The sequence below is a fragment of the Nannobrachium achirus genome (genome assembly GCF_963921795.1).
Source record: "Nannobrachium achirus genome assembly, chromosome: 19".
Classification (NCBI taxonomy): domain Eukaryota; kingdom Metazoa; phylum Chordata; class Actinopteri; order Myctophiformes; family Myctophidae; genus Nannobrachium; species Nannobrachium achirus.
The window spans coordinates 54896381-54920245 of NC_137826.1; the positions used below are offsets into that span (position 1 = coordinate 54896381).

Below are 23865 nucleotides of genomic sequence, written 5' to 3' on the forward strand. Positions count from 1 at the left end.
GCTGTGAGCTTGTATATCTGCTATTTTTCACTGGTTAAAGCATTCAATAATTCTAGGCCTAAATGGGTTAAGGAAGATGGCGGATACGCAGCCCATCGATTTGGGATTAGTTTGATCCTTCTGGCTTTGCATTCACCAAAGGTGCAAAGTGGAGACACAGAGAGAGAGAGAGAGAGAGAGAGAGAGAGAGAGAGAGAGAGAGAGAGAGAGAGAGAGAGAGAGAGAGAGAGAGAGAGAGTGAGTTCAAAGGAGGCATGTAACAAGAGGAGAGAGACGAGCAGTGATGGCGACAAAAATATTAAGGCCCAGGTTATTATTTTATACATGAAAGGTTCGGGGGAAAATTGCGTGGTGCCTTTCAAGCAATTTGCTCTGTATCTACCCTGTGGACACCAGACAGAATAGACAGGCGATGGTGGTTTAGCATGGTTGCCACGATGTGACACGTTGCTTGTAGATTGTCAATTTTTGGAAATCTTACGCAAAGCAATTACAGTCATAATTTATAGCAGCTTGCGGCACACTAAACAATAAAAAACTGATAACATCCTTTGAACACCGTTTCAGAGACAGCATATTTCATTCTATGAGATCTATGAATTAGTACGATGCAACTTTAAAATCTGTAGTTCATTTCTTTGGCCACCAGGTGGGCTTTTCTAAGTGTTGTTTAAAGCCACGCCCCTTTTTCCTGGCAGGGTATGTAGTTGCTACCGTACTGTAGGTCGCACTTACTATGAAAACCTGCATCACCTGTGCGTCAGTCACGCCTCAATTTGTCAACCAGGTTTTTTTTTTTTTTTATCTCACTCACGTCACTTTGTCTGCTGACCTCACTCAGCAACGAAATAAACAGAAAATAAACAAAAATAAAAATAAAACAATTCACAGGAGGCAAGCAGTGATCACCCCATGATGTGCTCTGTATGTGTGCAATGTAGTTTCAAATGCACTACATTGCAGGTGCTTTTTGAGAGTGAAAAAATAAAATAAGAAGACACGTGTGACACGTGTGATCTGGGCAGCTTGCCCCAGGAAAATGTGCCAAGCTCAATAGGGAACAACGGTAATCAATCAAATAGCGGCAGAAATATTGGCCAAACCAATCTGTCTGCTACATCACAGCATCCATAGTGAATTGTGCCAGAGCCTTTTCTCCATTCTCTCCCCCTACACACCTTCCGCTCAGCTCCCAAACTAATCTTTAGCAATAGAGAAACATATTAAACCCATTCAGAACGGGTACACATTATTGTGTACCATTATTTCATGCTTTAACTATTGAAAAATAGCAGATATACAAGCTCACAGTGCTTGTAGATCTGCTATTTTTGAAAAATCGTGAAAATTAGAATTTTGACCCGATTCTATAAGTGTCTTTTGAATCCTTCTAAGGTTTTTTTGAAAAACCCCATGTTTCTATGTCAGCAATCTGGCCAGCCATCGTCAAAGAAAAGGTATTTTTCGCTCAACTCGAGCTCAGTTTAGTCTGTTCTTGAGAGACTACTATGTCAGTGGTGCTCAAACCTTTTCATGTGAAGGACCCCCAAAATTATATTTATTTGGCCACAGACCCCCATCTCAAAATATTTAGTTCCAGGGACCCCCCAGAAGCAAAATTTGCGTTACAAACGTTTGCTTTGAAAAATACATATATTCAAAGATTTGCACACATTTTCACGACTTTTTCAAAAATAGCAGATATACAAGCTCGCAGCGCGGCACCTTGTAGATCTGCTATTGTTCACTGGTTAAAGCATTCAATAATCCTAGGCCTAAATGGATTAAACTACACAGCAACTCCCTCTCAGCTTACAAACTAATCTTTATCAACAGAGAAAAAAGTATTACAGAGAGGGAGAGAGAGGATTTGTTCAGTTGGGATTCAATCAACCAACTCAGTCTCTGCACTTTGAAGTGTCAGGATTGACTGTGATAAATGCTTGTTATGGTTGAATAACAGAAGGCCGTTCCCTGCTTCCTGATACGGAGGACACTTTGATAAGGTCTGGGGCCGTTAAGATTCACCTGGAGATTAATCAACTTGACTGGAACCTCTGCTGACTGCGTCACAATGGAGAGGAGCAGAGTCGTTAGGGAGGAGGCCATAGCTGAATGGATAGAGGAGTGAGGTAGAGGATGACACAGGAGTGGATTGTCACTCCTGTCCCGTCCCACTCCCGCAGAAAAAATCCTGTCCCATCCCAATCCTGGGCCAGAGTAAAAAAATAAATCCCGTCCTGTCCGACTCCTGTACAATGAAAATCGTGCAGATGTTTTTCTATTTTGATCCATATTATATTTGATATCATGTTTATTATTATATAATGTATAATTTTACAATGTTCGCAGTTCAAAGACCTCACTTTCCTGTGCAATTTATTTCTGCGATTTGATGAACTGGTCTGGGATGATTCCCGCTCCTGCCCACTCCTGTTGATTTTCATTCCTGTCCCGTCCCGATCCTGGCATTAATACAAATTTGACTCCTGTCCTGCAGGAATCCCACGGGAATTCCTGTCAAATGTCATCCTCTAGAGTGAGGTTAGGGGAGGCGGGCATAGCTGAATGGATGGTTAGGGGAGGTGGGAATAGATGAATGCAGTGGTGGAAACACGACCGCAGTTTTCCCGGTGACCCTGAGCGCAACGGTGGGGGCACGGGAGTGTGGGGAACACACACCACTGACTATTGCAGATGATGGAGAGGTTATATAGCTTTATGTAATGAGAGACACTGAGACATTTCGAGACATTTCGTAAGAGACTTGTCGCCAATTGCAAGATATTTAAAAGTTATTTGGGGCCATGATGATAACCTCTTCTTCCCACTACTAGACTAAGGATTGATATTGTCTGTGTTATTGCTTAGTTACAACTACAATTATTCACGTGTGGCAGGATCGCTGTTCCACTAGTTTTACTAGTAGGCTAGTGTAGCCTTTTCAGAAGTTAATTTAATGTTTTCCATTTATTTAATGATTTCCTTTATCCTCATCTGATCTTGTGCTAATGCACACAGCTGTTTTCACCAGGTTTTAAGGTCTTGTTTTAGTTGTTTCTCATAAGCTCGCGACCCTCCTTGCCCATTAGCCCCCACCGTTGCGCTCAGGTTTACCGGGAAAACTGCTGTCGTGGTGGAAACACATTGATTGCCCAAAAATGGTTGCTTTTTTTTCTCTCCCGATCGGAAGTGCGCAATCGGTTCCGGGTCGCCTTTTTTATCATTGTGATTAGATTGTATTACAAACATAAACACGTATATCTGCTCAGCTGTAAGTCGTAGCTTCATTCTTTTTTATCATTGTGATTAGATTGTATTACAAACAGAAACACGTATATCTGCTCAGCTGTAAGTCGTAGCTTCATTCTTTTTTATCATTGTGATTAGATCGTATTATAAACAGAAACACGTATATCTGCTCAGCTGTAAGTCGTAGCTTCATTCTTTTTTATCATTGTGATTAGATCGTATTATAAACAGAAACACGTATATCTGCTCAGCTGTAAGTCGTAGCTTCATTCTTTTTTATCATTGTGATTAGATCGTATTATAAACAGAAACACGTATATCTGCTCAGCTGTAAGTCGTAGCTTCATTCTTTTTTATCATTGTGATTAGATCGTATTATAAACAGAAACACGTATATCTGCTCAGCTGTAAGTCGTAGCTTCATTCTTTTTTATCATTGTGATTAGATCGTATTATAAACAGAAACACGTATATCTGCTCAGCTGTAAGTCGTAGCTTCATTCTTTTTTATCATTGTGATTAGATCGTATTATAAACAGAAACACGTATATCTGCTCAGCTGTAAGTCGTAGCTTCATTCTTTTTTATCATTGTGATTAGATCGTATTACAAACAGAAACACGTATATCTGCTCAGCTGTAAGTCGTAGCTTCATTCTTTTTTATCATTGTGATTAGATCGTATTACAAACAGAAACACGTATATCTGCTCAGCTGTAAGTCGTAGCTTCATTCTGATTAGATTGTATTGTAAACAGAAACACGTATATCTGCTCAGCTGTAAGTCGTAGCTTCATTCTGATTAGATTGTATTGTAAACAGAAACACGTATATCTGCTCAGCTGTAAGTCGTAGCTTCATTCTGATTAGATTGTATTGTAAACAGAAACACGTATATCTGCTCAGCTGTAAGTCGTAGCTTCATTCTGATTAGATTGTATTGTAAACAGAAACACGTATATCTGCTCAGCTGTAAGTCGTAGCTTCATTCTGATTAGATTGTATTGTAAACAGAAACACGTATATCTGCTCAGCTGTAAGTCGTAGCTTCATTCTGATTAGATTGTATTGTAAACAGAAACACGTATATCTGCTCAGCTGTAAGTCGTAGCTTCATTCTGATTAGATTGTATTGTAAACAGAAACACGTATATCTGCTCAGCTGTAAGTCGTAGCTTCATTCTGATTAGATTGTATTGTAAACAGAAACACGTATATCTGCTCAGCTGTAAGTCGTAGCTTCATTCCGAAAAAAGATCTGAGGAGCGTGGGAAGTCGGCTTGCTAATCATTACAAGCACATGCACGGAGCGCGTGCACGGAGCGCGTGCACGGAGCGCGTGCACGGAGCGCGTGCACGGAGCGCGTGCACGGAGCGTGTGCACGGAGCGCGTGCACGGAGCGTGTGCACGGAGCGCGTGCACAGATCGCCCGACGCAAAAGTAAATTGAATTTCCACCACCGGCCATCCAGCCGAATGGATAGAGAGGTGGGAAACATGAAGGTCAAATCCCGGTTACAACAAGGATTCATATTTTAGTTTGTAATTACAGAAAAGAAAAGGTGTGTGTTAACATGTTTTGATTTTCTATCGTTTTTTTTTTTTTTTTGGGTGGGGGCATGCGTACACAGGGATAAATATGTATTTTTAGACACAATAAGCCAGCAATTTCTTTATTACTATTTACACTACCAGCCCCCATAAGTCACATCTGTCCATGAAGGATTATGGTGCATCTTGGGAATGGGCTTAATGTGTCTAAAAACATTTAGCCAATTAGTACGCATGCCCCGAGCCACTGAAATCAAAAATAGTCCAAATCGCTAAAACGATAGAAAGCTGTAAATGAACACATTTTAACACTCATCTTTTATTTTCTGTAATTACAATCTAAAATATGAACCCTTGTTGTAAAAAAGAACAAAGTTGTCCTTTAACCCATGGAGCTGAAACGGAGGTTCCCCGACGGGAATCACAAAGGTCTCCCTTTCCCTTGTTTCACCCATGGGTGAAACAACGTGCCATCAGGGTTAGTGCCATCAGGCACGTACGTGCACACATAGACATCAAAGGGGGCTTGAGCCCCTTCCCTTTCATCAGTCTGTACAAAGTGCCCTCTCCAGATCATGAATGCAGTTTTTACTATGGTGAAAGAAATGCAAATGCCCCTCTTTCCATGCCATACCTGAAGGCAGCATTCAAGAGAATTGCCTTGTCCAAACTCTCTTGAACCTAAATACAACATCTTGTGTTAAAAGAATTGTCCTCACTGTGTAGAAATCCTTGCCGTTACGCCACCTCTCCAGTATTGCCTTTTTTATGCTTAGTTCAGTGTGGTATTAAGTACCGAAAATAGCCGACCTCCAAGCTCACAACGCGTCAAGCTGCGACGCGTTGTGAGCTTGGAGGTCTGCTATTTTCAATATTTTCACCAAAGGGCCCTTTTAGAAATGTCAGCGCCTGCCTCTCTAACATTCTCTGCACGTCCCTGTTGGCCATTAAATAAAGCTGTTAATGTGAGGAGGAAAGGTTATTCTCTGATAAGACAGCGAGACAGCTCCAGATAAGATAATAATGTGGTTGTTAATTATTAACAGCTTTGTGCTCGCCGTGTGTGCACAGTGCAACAATGCATTATCCCTGCAAGACCCGAATTAATTTCTACTGGCCAAAAATAAAAATAAAAAATCAGATGCTTTTATAGGAGTCCTAATCACAGGAAAATGTAATGTTAAAAAATTAATAATGTTTTTGTAAGGTTTTATAGCCATAAATCATAAATCATGCTCTAATTTGCATTTTGGGGATATTTTTCACAATAATAACACATGTACATGTTCTAGACATTCTAATGATCACGAAAAAATATATTACAGGCATTTTACTTATGTTTTAGTGAGGAATAGCTTCAGTTAAAAAGTGAGATGTTGTTCGTCCAGACGCTGGAATTTCAACTTCTCTGGGAGGTGTGAATGTCAGCCCCTGTGGGGGGTATTTATATGCAAATATCGTGGCCAATGGCATTGTAATACTAAACAATAGGATTTAATGGTGATGTTAATGTGAAAAATGATTTAAAAAATGTTGCCAAAAAGCAACGCTGGGCCTTGCAGGGTTATCTTGACACAGCGGAGCACAATGTGCTGTTCAAGCATTTTAACACATTCAGTCTATTTTCATTGTTGGAGCGGCTTTTAAGTCTTTCAGAGTGAGTCTCACATTAAGGCAATTGTCTATAATAACACACTTGAGGGAGTCTTCAACAGGGGTTCCGGGACCCCTAGGGGGTCTTCAGAGTTACAACAGGGGGTCCTCCAAATCTTTGAGAGGTAGATTTTTTTTTCTCCTTTTTTATGTTAACCACTTGAACCCTAGGGTCCATATTCCGAGAACTTTAGCCAAAAATAGCAGATCTACAAGATCACAACGCCTCGCGTTGTGAGGCGTTGTGAGCTTGTAGATCGGCTATTTTCGGCAAATAGCTTTGGTGTAGAGTGGAAAAAGAGCAGACTAAGTACAGAGTGAAAGGTCAAGTGTACTAAGTATTGACGGTTCAAGTGGTTAAATATCTGAAAACACAAATTGCCATGAATCCAAAATACACTGATGATTGTGCTTCCTCGGACGCACGGACGGACGCACGGACGGACGGACGGACGGACGGACGGACGGACAGACGCACGGACGGACAGGGGCGAAAACATACTCTCCCCCTGCCTTCGGCTGGTGGAGACAATTAACTCATACCCTGCCAAAAAAGACGTTTTCTATAATAAAAACATCTTTTTAACTATGGACCTCCCTGCCAGACGTCTTCTGGACGTCTTTTTAAAAAAAATAATAAAAATAAAAAAATTTGGACCTCCAACAGTGTACTAGCCATGATCGCGATCGCGAAATTGCATGTTTAACCCCCATACCAACCCCATCTTTCAAACATGGCAGCCATGTTTGTTTACATTTGAAGAAAACATAAGGGCTGCCTTCTCCTGAATGCCTGAACGGATTTCCAAGCGGATTGTTTTGTTTGAAAGCTGTGAAAAGCATGCACATGCATAGTGCATGATCTGTGCACGAATGTGTGCACCAGTGTGCACACTATTTTTTTAACCCTTTGTTGGCGAACCGGCAATATAAGAGGTCCCACTTTAAATATGGCACTGAAGAAGTTAAGTTAAAAAAATAAATAAATATTTATTATATATCTTTTTTAATAAGATATTTTTGGGGCTTTTGCAGTTGTTGATACTACAGTAGGTAGACAGGAAATCGGGAGAATGTGAGACGAGGAGTGACTTGAAGTAAAGTTGGTCGGATCGGGACTTGAACCCGCGACACGCTGTCAGGCATCAGCGCCTGACAGTGTGGTCATCAGTGTGGTACCACACTGATGACAATAATAAAGGGTCCTGACAGTGTGGTACCACACTGATGACAATAATAAAGGGTTAGGAACACGCCCAGCCAAACACGCACGCACGCACGCACGCACGCACGCACGCACGCACGCACGCACCACGCACGTACGCACGCACGCACGCACGCACGCACGCACGCACGCACGTACGCACGCACGCACGCACGCACGCACGCACGCACGCACGTACGCACGCACACAGAGTGTGGGGAGAGACTCACTTGGGGTGTCTGATGTCCGGCAGAGAGCGGTTGAGGGAGATGCGGTCGCTGACGTAGATGTTGAACCCGTTCTCCCTGTAGGCCTGGTCCACCCTGTCAGCATCACTCAGAGGAAACGCCTTGCCCTGCTCACCGTTACCTGGTACACACACACACACACACACACACACACACACGCACGCACGCACACACAAACACACACACACACCGAGTTATAACATCTATACAACAAGTCACTATAGGGCATTCACGAATAGTGATTTTTAGTATTCTAATTATTCGACCTCAAAGTATTCCAATAGTCGAATATTCCACAGGACTGGCCAAACTGTCAAATATTAAGTAAGCAAGAGGCCAACATTCTGCGCAATGCACAATGGAATGTAGGAAAGTTGTGGATAGAATCAAAAATATTTTGCAAAATATGTTCAAGATTTTTCCAAAATAGCAGATCTACAAGCTCACAGCGCGGCACTCGGTGCCACGCTGTGAGCTTGTATATCTGCTATTTTTTATTATTTTTTCTTTTTTTTTTCTTTTTTGTATATAAAGCATAAAATAATGGTTAAAGTTGTTCAAATCTAAAGTGACACAGATTTGCGTTCAAACAGGCCTCAAAACAGGCCTGAAAATCCATCCTTCAGGAGGCCAAAAGTGGGAGGGAAACTCACTTCTCCCATAGCAAGGTGATGGCATTCACTGCCGTATTGATTATGACGTCGGGTTTTGGTATTTTCATGCTTTGTTGAAGAATTGATTACATACAGTAAGGCCACAATGGAAACAAGTCCTTTAGCGTTATCCTTTTAGCCCAAATGTCTGACTAACTCGTTGCCGTTTACGTTTGTCTGTCTAATACAGTACTCAATCAATCAATCAAACAAACAAAAAAACACATCCCAAATCCATTGTGTATAAATTGGAATGCTGCCCAATGAATCCAGACCACCTTTCAGTCTCACTCTCTCTCTCTTCTCTGATAAAACGTTCAGCATTTTCAAAGTGGGTGACGGGGCACCCTGGGGTGCCGCGACGGCAGTCCAGGGGTGCCGCGAGATCATTTGATAATACGGTATTTAGAATTTGTTTGAACACTTAAACAAATATTTGGTATGATTTTAAACTTGAAGTACAAAGTTATTTTCAGTAGGTTTTGACCAAATGGTAATTATCTCAATGTTTTCCTCGCGACATAATCCCTAAAATATGCCATGAATATAAGGTACTGGGAGTGAAAATTATGAAGGTCATGTAGGTAATATTATAATATAATGTAGGGGTGCCTCAGATGAAAAAGATATTTATAGGGGTGCCCTGAGACAAAAAGGTTTGGGAACCCCTGGTGTGAAGACATTCCCTCCTTTCTGCAGTGTACAGATGAAGTAGTAAAGTACAGTAAACAGAGCCAGAATCAGTGAATCCACCTCTCCAACCTTGAGGGCATAGGCGGCGCGTAATGAAGGCTAGGGGAGGCTATGCCTTCCCAAATTCTGCTGGGTATTTTTGAGCGGTGGTCACAACGCTCCTATACGTGGCCGTGTGTGTGGGTATGTCTGTCTGTCTGCGTGTCTGTCTGTATGTAGCCTACAGTACCTTTTTTGACCACACATGTTAAGGGAGGGGCGCTGTTGTTCAGGCCAGAACAGACCAGAGACACACACACACACACACACACACACACACACACACACACACACACACACACACACACACACACACACACACACACACACACACACACACACACACACACACACACACACACACACACACACACACACACACACACAATGGATGGATACCAGTGGCGGCCTGAGTGACATGCATTTTATTATTAATATTTTGTTTAATATTGTTTTAATATTTTGTATTATATATATATATATATATATACAGGTATATATATATTTGTTTTGCTGTTGCGCAGCCTCCACGACCACCGCTCAGTTCACACGGGTGTGATTTTTCAAATTATATAGGCTGTAGCCTAACACAGTATGAGCGCAGCATTATATAGACAGCGACGCTGAGAACAGCTGGCTGTACAAGCTTCAGTCATACAGTAGCCTACAAGCTCACATCGCGTCGCGGATGTGCCCGGTCTGACTCTGAGCTTGGAGGTCTGCTATTCTCTGCGCGCAACAGATAAATTAGGCTTGATCATGGCCATGGGCTGCAGCTGCTGTGATCATACTCATAGAGCACTCTCTAGTCTCTGGATTTCTGTTCTCCGTGGAAGAAAACGTACTCCGATTTTTTACTTAGCTAAAAGTATCAATACTGCATTATTGAAATACTCTGTTACAAGTTAAAGTCCGGAATTCAAAATGTACTTGGGTAAAAGTAGGCTACGAAAGTGATGACATCGAAATAAGATCACAACGTGTCACAGCGCAGCGCGACGCACTGTGAGCTTGTAGATCGGCTATTTTCAAATAGTCTATAAAACAGGGCTAAAGGTACTATGTTGTATAATATAATAATTTAGGCTACATCTGCAAAGTAGTAGCTATGTTTTCATATAATTGTAGTGGAGTAAAAGTACAATATTTGGACCCGAGATGTAGTGGAGTATGGAAATTAAACACTTTGTAAGCCGGGCCGTACTTGCCCGTACTTGTCCGGACCACCCAATTAGCCGCTCGAACTTTCCCGTACTTTTGATATAAATGATAATTATCCAAAAAAAAAAGATCGGCCGTTGTTCTCTGGGTCTTCTTGGATCCATCTAAAGGGTTAAAATTTTCTCCCCCCTCCTTTCTGGAAGTGGGTGTACTCCTCGTAGTTTCCAGCAGGCCGCGCCGTTCACTTACATTCTAGCTGCATGGTTGGCTCAGCAGCTCCTCCTTCACTCCACGGGGCAGAGAATCAACAACAACCACAACCACCATGGCTGGATTAAAAGCGTCTAGGTTTCTGTACGTGGATCGCGGACTCAATCACGCTCGGGCGCCGCTTCCCTATCGCTCTTTTCCCTGCTTCGCCGCACGGAAACGAATGTTGGAGATCTCCCCGCCGCGTCCCCAAAGTAAGAACGTCGACCTCTAAAGGATCAATATACACGCTGTACCGAGCACTCCATTACGTGTTGTTATCATGTGGGCATTGTTTTTTTTAAACATGTTTATAAATAAATAGCATATTTGTTCGGCAGAACCTGTGCTCAGGGGTTTCTGGGGGGGCTTACAAAGTGTTAAAAAACATAGCCTCGCCAAAGCATCAGCATCAGCCTAACAAAATAAAGGGAGCGGAAAATATGTCTAAATGTGCAAATAAGGCACAACCATCATCAATGCACAGGAACCCAGTGTATAAACTACAGGCTCTGAAGTGGCATTCTGCTCCTGCTGACTTTATTACACTTCATTATGCTGAGCAAAGCGCTGCAGGGTTTGAAACTAGAATTAATTGCATTTTTTTTTTTTTATGTTGGAACAAATGACCTTCACAAACATTTAAAATGATGAATTCCGAGAAGGCGCAGGTGAGTGTGCGTGCATGTCTGTGTGTGCGTGTACGTGTGTGTGCGGTCACAACTCAAAGTTTCTTTTCGCAACTGTTGCTACTGAGTCCCTTGCTCGCTCTCTCTTTCCCCTCTCTTTCCCTGGCCTCCGGGTTTCAGATTTCCAAAACGCAACGAAAACATGCAGTGCAGTGTGCAACCAGTTTAACATTTTTTTAATCGCACAGTCCCAGAAAGATTTTTTTTTTAAAAGTGTTAAATTGAACGTAAATTCAAAATGTACCTATCATTTTACAATGGACGATTCGATTTACTTTTTGGGCAAGTAGAACATGACCTGTACTTGCCCGATGGGCAAGTGCCTCTGAAACCTTAGGGTCAACTATAGTGCATTCACGAATAGTGATTTTTAGTATTCAAATTATTCGACCTCAAAGTATTCGAATAGTCGAATATTCGACGGGACTGGCCAAACGGTCAAATATTAAGTAAGCAAGAGGCAAACATTGTGAAAATAGCAGATCTACATGGATCTGCTATTTTCACAATATTTATCTGTGGAACCAAGTCACATTAATACCTACAATTCCAAGTGCTTGTCAGGGTGGGGGTCCCCAGTTCAAATATGTTTATTTTGGGGGTCATGGCCTAAAAAGGTTTGAGAACCCCTGGTATAGGGCATTAACAAATTCATCCACCAGGTGCATTGACAACTCATTCTAATGACTTCCTATCTAGCCAAGCTTTATAAACTATATATATTTTTAAAGAGAAAACAAAAAAAACAAAAAAAAAATGGCGAATATTCGACTTTGGTGAACAACGTCGAATAGTGACTTTGATATTCGAATATTCTAATATTTGGTGAATGCCCTAGTGCAGGGTTCCCCAATTAGTTTTCCCCAAGGGCCAAGTTATGTCTAGGGTACCAAGCCGAGGGCCACAACATTGCAGGGGGCAACGGTGGCGTTCCCGCTACTCCAGCGACAGTTCAGATATCGTCGTTGTCGGGTGAAAATCGTGTATGTCCAAAACCGTTTGTTTTGAATTTATAATTTTTAAAATTATTTAAACTAATGAAAACAGCCGATCTACAAGCACACAACGCCTTGCGGTGCGAGGTGTTGTGTGCTTGTAGATCTGCTGTTTTCACTACTTTTGTGCGACGGCCTTGTATGATTTGCGAAAGAACTTACAAATTTGGAAATACGAGATTTCCAGCCGACAACGACGATATACTAGTGTTGTTGCTGCTCTTATACCAACATTATTACTGGGGTTGGTGTGGGCCAGACAGTAGCCCCCCGCGGGCCGCAAATGGCCCGCGGGACCGCCTATTGGGGAACCCTGCCCTAGTGTCAACCCCTGCCTGCTGGATTCTGTGTGGACCTACCAGAGCGCGCCGCGTCTCTCCTGATGGCTTCGTAGTCGTGCCAGTCCTTCCTCCTGACTCCGTCCAGACCCACCTGACCCTCCTTCACCGCACGGTTCAACCCCTGTGTAACACACACACACACACACACACACACACACACACACACACACACACACACACACACACACACACACACACACACACACACACACACACACACACACACACACACACACACACACACACACACACACACACACACACACACACACACACACAAACACGATTAAATCAGGGGTTCTCATCTTTTTCAGGTTCCACGACCCCCAACATAATCATATTTTAACTGGGGACCCCCACCCCCACCCCACCCTGACGAGCATGCATGTTAAATGGGGAGGGGATGATTTTATGATGTCATTATATCGGTGTATTTCAACTGGGCCTTTTGACTTTTAGCTTTCAGGAAGCAACCACAAATACACAGGGAAGTTATAACCCCACCTGGGGGTCTATTAGAGTAATGTTAATACAGGAAATGTACACAACTATGGCTATGGCACCTCTTTAAATGTCACGTTTGTGCATACAACCTTCTTTCTTCACACTGTTCACACCCTGTGTTTCTCTCACATGCGCACGCACGCACACACACACACACACACACACACACACACACACACACACACACACACACACACACACACACACACACACACACACACACACACACACACACACACACACACACACACACACACACACACACACACACACACACACACACACACACACACACACACACCATGAAAGGTCACATGTACAACTGTATGTCATTCATTACCAGTGACTCATCGACAGTGACAAGAGAAGCAGGATATGCCAATCCCCACAGCCGGTGGAGGAAGAAATACTCACATGTGTTACTTAAGTAAAAGTATCGATGATGCAATATAGAAATACTCTGTAAAGTCAACTTGGACTCTCCACAGGTGAGTTCCAGGTGAAAAGCCTGCTTGAATTTCAAGTACATTGTATTTAAGTACAATTCTACTCTCTCCAGACCATGAAAGCAGTTTTTACTATGGTGAAAGTAATGCAAATGCCCCCTCTTTCCATGCCATACCTGAAGGCAGCATTCAAGAGAATTGCCTTGTCAAAACTCTCCTGAACTTGAATTCACCATCTTTATGTTTAAAAAAATTGCCCTCTTTGTGTAGAAATCCATGCCATTACGCCACATCTACAGTATCGATGTGATTATGCTTATAGTTCAGTGTGGTACCAAGCACTGAAAATAGCCGACCTCCAAGCTCACAACGCGTCGCAGCGCGAAGCGTTGTGAGCTTGGAGGTCGGCTATTTTCTATATTTTCACCAAAAGGCCCTTTAAGAGATTTCAGCCCTGCCTCTCTAACATTCTCTGCACGTCCCTGGACGCCTTGCCAGACGTCGTCGTCTGCTAAAATAAATGCTGGATTGTTTCCTAACAGAAAGGACTCCGTCTGCTAACAGGAGATTATCGGAAAAACAGTACAACAGCTTCATCAGCACCTGCAACAATGGCAAAAAAAAAAAAAAAAAAGCAGAGCCTGGCAGAAACAACGCACGACACGAATGGAACCGTGATAGATTCACAAAACAATACGGCACAACATGAATGAGATTTGGTGTGAATCACGGGGGCAGTGCTGGAATGAGGCTCGGCGCGTGCGTGTGCGTGTGTGTGTGTGTGTGTGTGTGTGTGTGTGTGTGTGTGTGTGTGTGTGTGTGTGTGTGTGTGCGCGCGCGTGCGTGTGTGCGTGTGTGCGACCGCATGCAGCGATTTACACTAAATCTAAGTCACTGGAGGATGGGGGTTGGAGCGAGGGGGGGGGGGGGGGGGGTTCATTTTGGCAGTGCTCAAAAGCAGGGGCTCGAGGTTGCAATGGAACGGTAATTCCTCCAATCTCTCGTCCTCGGAACATTTGTCCGTCTGTCCGTCCGTCCATCTCTCCTCTACGGAACAGAATGCATTCATTTCGGAGATGGCAGTAATCGCTCAACACCGATAAAGCAGCCAATGAAAGTGGACGGCGAGCGCGTTAGGCATAGGTTGTTCCGCGCTCTCTGAAGCGCCTTCAGGTGCGACTCAGACCGGGAGCACTACGGTACTACATCCATGGACGCTATGTTGAAACGATACACTGTAACAGTCCACATCCATGGACACTATGTTGAAACGATACACTGTAACAGTCCACATCCATGGACTCTATGTTGAAACGATACAGTCCCACTTCCATGGATTCTATGTTGAAACGATACAGTCCCACCTCCATGGATTCTATGTTGAAACGATACAGTCCCACCTCCATGGATTCTATGTTGAAACGATACAGTCCCACTTCCATGGATTCTATGTTGAAACGATACAGTCCCACCTCCATGGATTCTATGTTGAAACGATACAGTCCCACTTCCATGGATTCTATGTTGAAACGATACAGTCCCACTTCCATGGATTCTATGTTGAAACGATACAGTCCCACCTCCATGGATTCTATGTTGAAACGATACAGTCCCACTTCCATGGATTCTATGTTGAAACGATACAGTCCCACCTCCATGGATTCTATGTTGAAACGATACAGTCCCACCTCCATGGATTCTATGTTGAAACGATACAGTCCCACTTCCATGGATTCTATGTTGAAACGATACAGTCCCACCTCCATGGATTCTATGTTGAAACGATACAGTCCCACCTCCATGGATTCTATGTTGAAACGATACAGTCCCACCTCCATGGATTCTATGTTGAAACGATACAGTCCCACCTTCATGGACTATATGTTGAAACGATGCAGTCCCACTTCCATGGATTCTATGTTGAAACGATACAGTCCCACCTTCATGGACTCTATGTTGAAACGATACAGTCCCACCTTCATGGACTCTATGTTGAAACGATACAGTCCCACCTTCATGGACTATATGTTGAAACGATACAGTCCCACCTCCATGGATTCTATGTTGAAACGATACAGTCCCACCTCCATGGACGCTACTGTATGTTGAAACGATACACTGTAACAATCCCACCTCCATGGACAGTATGTTGAAACGATACACTATAATGTGAGACACAGAAACTGCCTGCATGGCTTTAACAACGGTAACAGGTCCGGTGGGCACTAGGGACATCTGGGCAACTCGAGGCAAAATTCGCTATTTTGTCCAAAATGTCAATATTTGACAACAAAGGTCTAATATTTCTACAATTGCTATAAAAGCTGTATGTCGTCGCTGTCCGGCAGTAACCAGCGAACTCAATGTATTCATTTAGTTTTCATTTATTCATTTCCATAAATCAGTGCTATTGAACCCTGGAAAATAAAAATAAAATAAAATAACCAATGAAGTACTGTAAATGAAGTAGTAAAAAGAGCTTCTGCCAAAACCTCCTAACTCCATTGGATCCTCACACTGTCTGCTAAACCAGCTACTGTAATTCTACCAGTTCTTGCCCTTTTTTTTAATCAGTGCTATTGAACACCCTTTACGTCTGTGTGTTGGTAAAAAAAAAATATTGAACCAATGAAAAGTAGTAAAAAGCACTCTAGGTCACTATTAATGTTCTTTTTCAAGTATAAGGTTGTCAAATATGTCTCTGTTAACTTAAATGCTGAACAATGAGAGGCAGAGTATCAAATGCCTGAGAGCGAAAGAGAGAGAGAGAGAGAGAGAGAGAGAGAGAGAGAGAGAGAGAGAGAGAGAGAGAGGGAGTAAAGAGCTCCGTTTGACCCGTGTGAGTGATGCTTAATTAACACCTTGTCCCTGTGGCGATGAACAGCAAGCAGCCACGGGAGACGTGCGTGCGTGCGTGTGTGCGTGCGTGCGTGTGTGCGTGCGTGCGTGCGTGTGTGCGTGCGTGCGTGCGTGTGTGCGTGCGTGCGTGTGTGCGTGGGCGTGTGCGTGCAGTATTACTGTATGGCCTTGATCCAAAGAGAGCCTTGATCCAAAGTGCTTTACAACGTGCATTGCATTCACCCATTAGTCTAGTAGCAAAGGCCATGCGCATAGGGTGGATTTTATGCTGCCACCTGGTTTTTTCTTAATCCTTAAAGGGTATATTTTAAGATTCTGCCAGGAAACGGCCCCACAAAACTATGGTTTTTGGGTTGAAAAGTGAGGAGTAATGACTTTTCACAGTTTTGTGGCGTCCGTTGTTAGCCCAAGGAATGTTTTTTTTCGTGCAAAACAAATGCTTGCAATGGATTCAGAAGCTTACAGCTGCTCCCACAACGTCACAGGATGGGACAGGTAGAAATTAAGGACACCACAGGACAGACACACAGACAGACACACAGACAGACACACAGACAGACACACAGACAGACACAGACGGGCAGGGCTGTCACGATTATGACATTTTACATGGCGATTAACTGTCACTCAAATACTTGCGATTAACGATTTAATTGTGTTTTTGTCGTTGACAATTACATTTCTGTTTGGCTTGTAGGCTTTGAAGTTGCACATGGCAGATATGACACATAACCTAAATATGCAAAGAAATCACATTTGACAACTTTATACTTGAAAAAGAACATTGATAGTGGAAACAGTCGATCTACAATGCGACGCGTTGTGAGCTTGTAGATCTGCTATTTCCACTATGTTTTAAATGTTTGAACATATATACAAAATGTTCAACATGTAAAACGATTATGACGATTATCCCAAAATAATTGTGATTAGACAATTACAGGTATGTAATAAATGAGACAGCGCTAATGTCACATGATTGTGAGTGGTTTTCTTAATCACGATAAAAGTGATCATCGTCCCGTCCCTACACCTTGCATGTGGAAGAGAAGATCTGCCTCAAAATGAAAGTGACTGTCACTATGTGATTAACAATTTCACACACACACACACACACACACACACACACACACACACACACACACACACACACACACACACACACACACACACACACACACACACACACACACACACACACACACACACACACACACACACACACAGAAAATATGTTCGTGCCGGCCGATGTAATCACTAATCAATGGGTCAGTCAGCCAGCGAGCCAATGTGTCAAACACCCTGCAAGGCCCAGCGTTGCTTTTTGGCAACATTTTTTAAATAATTTAAAAAAAAAAATGTTATAATTAGTTTTCCTGTTCTTTTTTCACATTAACTCTCCTACTGCCAGATTATTTATTTATTTATTGGGTCTGGCGCCATCAAAAAGCGGCTTACCTTTGCGACGTTATAGTAGATAGACAGACAGACATTTATTTATTTATTTTTATTTTTTTTGGTTGTGCAATAGTGCACTTTGGTCTGCCAGGCAGCAGAGGGCGGCGTCATGCGAGAATGAATGTGAATTGTCCTGCTATGTGTTGCCGTACATTCAGAGCAGTCACTGGCTACAGAGCCTCCGGGCCAGAGGAAATCAACAAGGAAGTGAATTGTTCTCCGTTGATCTAACGCATAATGGATTTTTTGCACCATCACAGCGGAAAATGTGTTTACAGTAAACGGCCGCGCGACGCCTCATCAGCTTACAGTCATCAGACGAACGAACCGAACGAGCGCCGTATTGGCATCGACGTTCTGTAAAAAATGGGGCGAGCGTTATCGTTCGAAGCGTGGGGAGAGTTAACATCACCATTAAATCCTATTGTTTAGTATTACGATGCCAAAATATCCCCACAATGCAAATTAGAGCATGATTTATGATGTATGATTTATGGCTATAAAACCTTACAAAAACATTATACATTTTTTAACATTACATGTTCATGTGATTAGGACTCCTACAACAGCATCTGATTTTTTTTTTTTTTTTTTGGCCAGTAGAAATTAATTCGGGTCTTGCAGGGTTAACCAGGCTGTCAGTTAGTCAGTCAGTCAGTCAGTCAGTCAGTCAGTCAGCCAGTCAGTCAGCCAGTCAGTCAGTCAGTCAGTCAGTCAGTCAGCCAGCCAGCCAGCAGTCAGTCAGTCAGACAATCCAGCTTAAAGTGCGGCTGCCTGTCCATCTCCCATCGTCCAGTGTTGGATGCGTTGACCCGCTGAAGGGCTTTAGAAAAGCAGGGATTTGGAGCTTCCAGCTGCCTGCAGCTGGAAACTCCTACAACGTCACAAAATTATTACATAATCGTCTAATCGCGATTATTTCACGTAAATCGCCATTATTTTTGTCATAATCGCCATCGTTTACATGTTGAACATTTTTCATATATTTTCAAAACATTTTCAAAAAAAGAGTGGAAATAGCAGATCTACAAGCTCACAAGGCGTCGCATTGTGACACGTTGTGAGCTTGTAGATCTGCTATTTCCACTATCAATGCTCTTTTTTTTTAAGTATAAAGTTGTCAAATATGTCAGTAATTTCTTTGTATATTTAGGTTATGTGTCATATCTACCATATGTGCAACTTAAAAAGCCTAAAAGCCAAACAGAAATGTAATTCAGACATGTAATTGTCAACAGACAGCCAGACAGACAGACAGACAGGAGAGGACAGATAGACGGATGACACAGCCTTATCACAAGCCGACCTTTCCTAGGCGTATATTAGGGGTGGCCGATATGGAAAAATACAATATCACAATATTTTCCCAAGCTGTATCACGATATACAATTTTATCACAATTCTTTTTCACATTGTTTCTTATGATTATTTTTCAAGTTACTTGACAAAAACTAGACACTGGGTTCCTTTTGGGAAGTCTAAATTGAACTTTACAAGTATGTAACTCTGACAGTATACAAATGAAACAGTTTCATTTGTATACTGTCAGAGTTTAGACATTTTAAAGTTTGAGAACTACTGATTTAGACCAAAATGCAGTTTTAAATTGAATTCTGCAATGAATCTCTGTATTAAAGATTAACAGGAATTTTCACAAGGCTCCCTCAATTGTATCACGATATATACAATACCTCTGAAAAGGTATATCGTGGAGACATTGTATCGTCTCAACGATAATTATCACCATATCGCCCACCCCTAGCGTATATTTAGAACTATTTCTGAGCAAATGCACAACATTCGTTCTTCGTAAGTCTGTGGTTTTGTAAGCGCTTCGTTTTACTTGTTTTGTTTCACCTTTGCTTTGGCATGGTAAACGTAATGTGTTTTCTCATGTCAACAAAGACGCTTTGAATTGAGGTGAAACTGACAGATATTGTTCTTTGCTGCCGTTTACAAGTTAAACAAGTGTTACTGATGAAAGGACTTCTCAATGTCACACGCTCACACAAACACAAACACAAATCCATTAAATGCTCTTTTTTTACTGTGTTCTTTTCATTAGCGTTACATTGTTCGCAGTGGCGGAAAGTAACTAAGTACAGTAGATTTACTTAAGTACTGTACTTGAGCAAGATGTTGTGGTATTTGTACTTTACTTGAGTATTTCCAATTTCCAATACTTACACTTCTACTCCACTACATCTCAGATCATAATAGTGTACTTTTACTCTGCTACATTTATTTGAAAACTTTAGTTACTAGTTATTTTGTAGACTTTAAATAATATTAGAAAACAAACACTGATCACTTCAGCCCTACATAGACTCCAACTATTTGAAAATAGCCGATCTACAAGCTCACAAGGCTATTTTCAAATCATTTTATACATATTGAAAACATGAAATGGGGAATTTTTTTTAGACACATTTGGTGTCTTGCATGGCTTCTTCCACTATCGCTGTGAATGTGAATGTGTGTGTGAGTGAATGCAATGCACACTGGAAAGCGCTTTGGATCAAGCCTCTTGGATCGAGGCCATTCAAATGCGCACACACACACACACACACACACACACACACACACACACACACACACACACACACACACACACACACAGACACAGACACAGACACAGACACAGACACACGCACACGCACACGCACACACACACAGTCGTCTCCCATGGCTGCTGTTCATCGCCACAGGGACAAGGTGTTAATTAAGCATCAGTCACACGGGTCAAACGGAGCTCTGTCTCTGTCTCTGTCTCTCCATAATAAATACCGTTCTAGCGACTACCTTCCCCTTAGAAACCCTGACCATCGGTAGACAGAGCTCTCTGATCGTCTGCCAACGCGGGACTACACAGACAGGATCGACTGACCGGGGCAAATCCCCCGTCGTCGCAAAGCGTACCAAAGCGCACCAAATTCTGGGCCCTGGGTACAAGGATTCACTTCAATTATGTTGTGCTTTAACTATTGAAAAAATAGCAGATATACAAGCTCACAGCGTGGCACCGAGTGCCGCGCTGCGAGCTTGTAGATCTGCTATTTTTGAAAAAATCGTGAACATTTGTGCAAGTCTTTGAATGTTTCAAATCCTTCTAATTTTTTTTTTGTGAAAAACCTATGTTTCTATGTCAGTGGTGCTCAAACTTTTTCATGTGAAGGACCCCCAAAATGATATGTATTTGGCCACGGACTCCCATCTCAAAATATTTAGTTCTGGGGACCCCCTATAAGCAAAATTTTAGGTACAAATGTTCGCTTAAAAAAAATACATATATTCAAAGATTTGCACACATTTTCACGACTTTTCAAAAAATAGCAAATCTTCAAGCTCGCAGCGCTGCGAGCTTGTATATCTGCTATTTTGTCAATAGCTAAAGTATACAATAATTAAGGCCCCTCCACCTTGGGCCCTATAGTAACTCAGTCCCACTCCCCCCCCCCCCCCCCCCCCTTGTGACGCCCTTGAGTGCTGAAAAACCCAAACCAAAAGGAACCAAAGAACAGTGAAACGTAGGCGTCATCGTCCACATCCACCCTCCGACAGAATGATCTGAAATATTGATGTGTTCAAATGGGAGCTAGCAGCCACTTTGAATCATTTAACACCCGCCGCGCCGGCACTGCTAATAAAGCTTTCCCTTTCAGTCTGCTCGCTCTCCCTTCAGGGGAGAATCACGTCTTTATTAGCATTCTGCTAATGTAGCGCTGCTGCTGCTTCTGCTGCTATACGCACAGTCGCACACACCTGTAGGTCAGGGGTTTTCAAAGTGGGTGACGGGGCACCCTGGGGTGCCGCGATGGCAGTCCAGGGGTGCCGCGAGATAATTTGATAATATTTGAAATTTATTTGGATATTTAAAAATATACTTAGTATATTTTTTAACTTGGAAGTACAAAGTTATTTTCAGTCAGTTCTAACCAAAATGGCTATTATCTCAACGTTTTCCTCGCAACATAATCACTAAAATATTGTCACTGTCGGGCAGAAACCTTGTATCTCCAAGTTTCAAATGTGTACGTCTTTTGCCTTGCTTCCTCATACAAGACCGTCGCACAAAACTAGTGAAAACAGCCGATCTACAAGTGTTTAGTACATTTTATAGATGATAAATACAAAACAAACGGTTTTGGACATACAAGGTTTCCACCCGACAATGACGATATGCTATAAATATAAGGTGCTGGGAGTGAACATTATAATGTAGGGGTGCCTCGGATTAAAAAAATCACACCTGTGTGAACTGAGCGGTGGTCGGTGTGTGTGTGTGTGTGTGTGTGTGTGTGTGTGTGTGTGTGTGTGTGTGTGTGTGTGTGTGTGTGTCTCTGGCCTGAACAACAGCGCCCCTCCCTTAACATGTGTGGCCAGAAAAGGTACTGCAGGCTCTGCAGGCTACATACAGACACGGACACACGCACACACACACACACACACACACGCATACACACACGGCCACGTATAGGAGACGGTGTAACCACCGCTCAAAAATATTTATGGGGTGCCCTGAGACAAAAATGTTTGGGAACCCCTGCTGTAGGTCACTGCCAGCGTTGCCAGGTTTCGTGAGTTATTGCGACCGAAGGTCGCATATACTCTGAAGAACCGTGTCGCTTGAGTGTCCTTCCTTCCTTCCGTATTCTCGTGACCGTCCTTCCGTATCCTCTGTGATGTCAGTGTGATGTCAGCGAGTTGTGACATCACTTCCTGCCCTGGTTTAAAGGTGACGTCATAATCGTATCCTTTTTTTTCACGGTTTACGTGTTGATACCATCCGAAGGTAAGCTAACCATTTCGCTCCGTCTATAAACCCAAATAAAAGCTTAAACAATGCTTTTATATAAAAGTCGATTAAAGTCGCTTGGCAGGGAAGTCCATAGTGACATAGTCAACCTCAAAGTCGACCGGCGCTGATCTTGTTAAGAACGTCTGCTAAATGCCTAGATTGTAAACTACTGAACTCATGAAATGCCACAGTCTCGTAGTAAATCAGTATCATACATATGTAACAGTATTAAATATAAGTGTATATAATTACACAAAATATACAAATAAGGGCTTTTACCTGACATTCTCCATATAATATGTTATAGTGCATTTGTGGCCACGGCTCCTTTAAGTCCCCTCCTACTGTATAAATGCCCTGCCACACCTCCACCTCTTCATTCTGTTCTTCCGTATTGAACGAGGTGGGTGGCCTGGCCTTTGTTATCTCTCTGTACTATATAACAAAATACTATTTAAGTTGCAAATTACTTATACAGTGTCTGTTTCATTTTGTTTAGAAAGGAGTCCATGCTGCGCTATATTAACTTGGAGACGTGTGTTTTCTGTATTGTTGTCAGGTATGTTACGTTTTATGTGGTGTTACCTTTTGATTTCTGTTCTTCCGTATTGAACGAGAAAGGAGTCCATGCTGCGCTATATTAACTTGGAGACGTGTGTTTTCTGTATTGTTGTCAGCATTAAAAGGAGTGCCATCTCCAAAGAGATTCCTGGGTCTGTCTGATTCACACAACGCAGAAAGATAAAGCTACACCGGTTACACATATCCTGAAGCTGGAGACGTAGGCCTACCGATATTCAGTGATTGGGTCTAATGATCAAAACAAGAACATTATAATGGTGTAAAAAAAACTATAAAAAACTAAACAACAAGGGACAAGATGACCCTCTGTCACTTTCATTATCACTGAATACACCTTTAAATGCATTTTGATGCCAATACTTTCATACTTTTACTCAAGTACATTTTGAATTTACTTGTAACGGAGTACATCTAAAGTGCAGTATTGATACTGTTACTTTTTCCACCACTGCAGTTTAGTTGACATGACTAAATTGCCCAGGGAGGGCTTC

General features: G+C 42.4%; 1 protein-coding gene across 1 annotated transcript in view; it reads right to left on the reverse strand.

The window, feature by feature from the left end:
• The window catches only part of galnt10 (UDP-N-acetyl-alpha-D-galactosamine:polypeptide N-acetylgalactosaminyltransferase 10 (GalNAc-T10)), a gene marked incomplete at both ends in the record, with an annotated part of 178679 nt that overhangs the window by 115881 nt on the left and 38933 nt on the right, over positions 1 to 23865 (reverse strand). Inside the window, 2 exons of the mRNA XM_080749558.1 lie at positions 7890 to 8028; positions 12746 to 12818. Coding sequence (XP_080605684.1) covers positions 7890 to 8028; positions 12746 to 12818 — 212 coding nt within the window. The remainder of the gene's footprint in view (positions 1 to 7889; positions 8029 to 12745; positions 12819 to 23865) is intronic.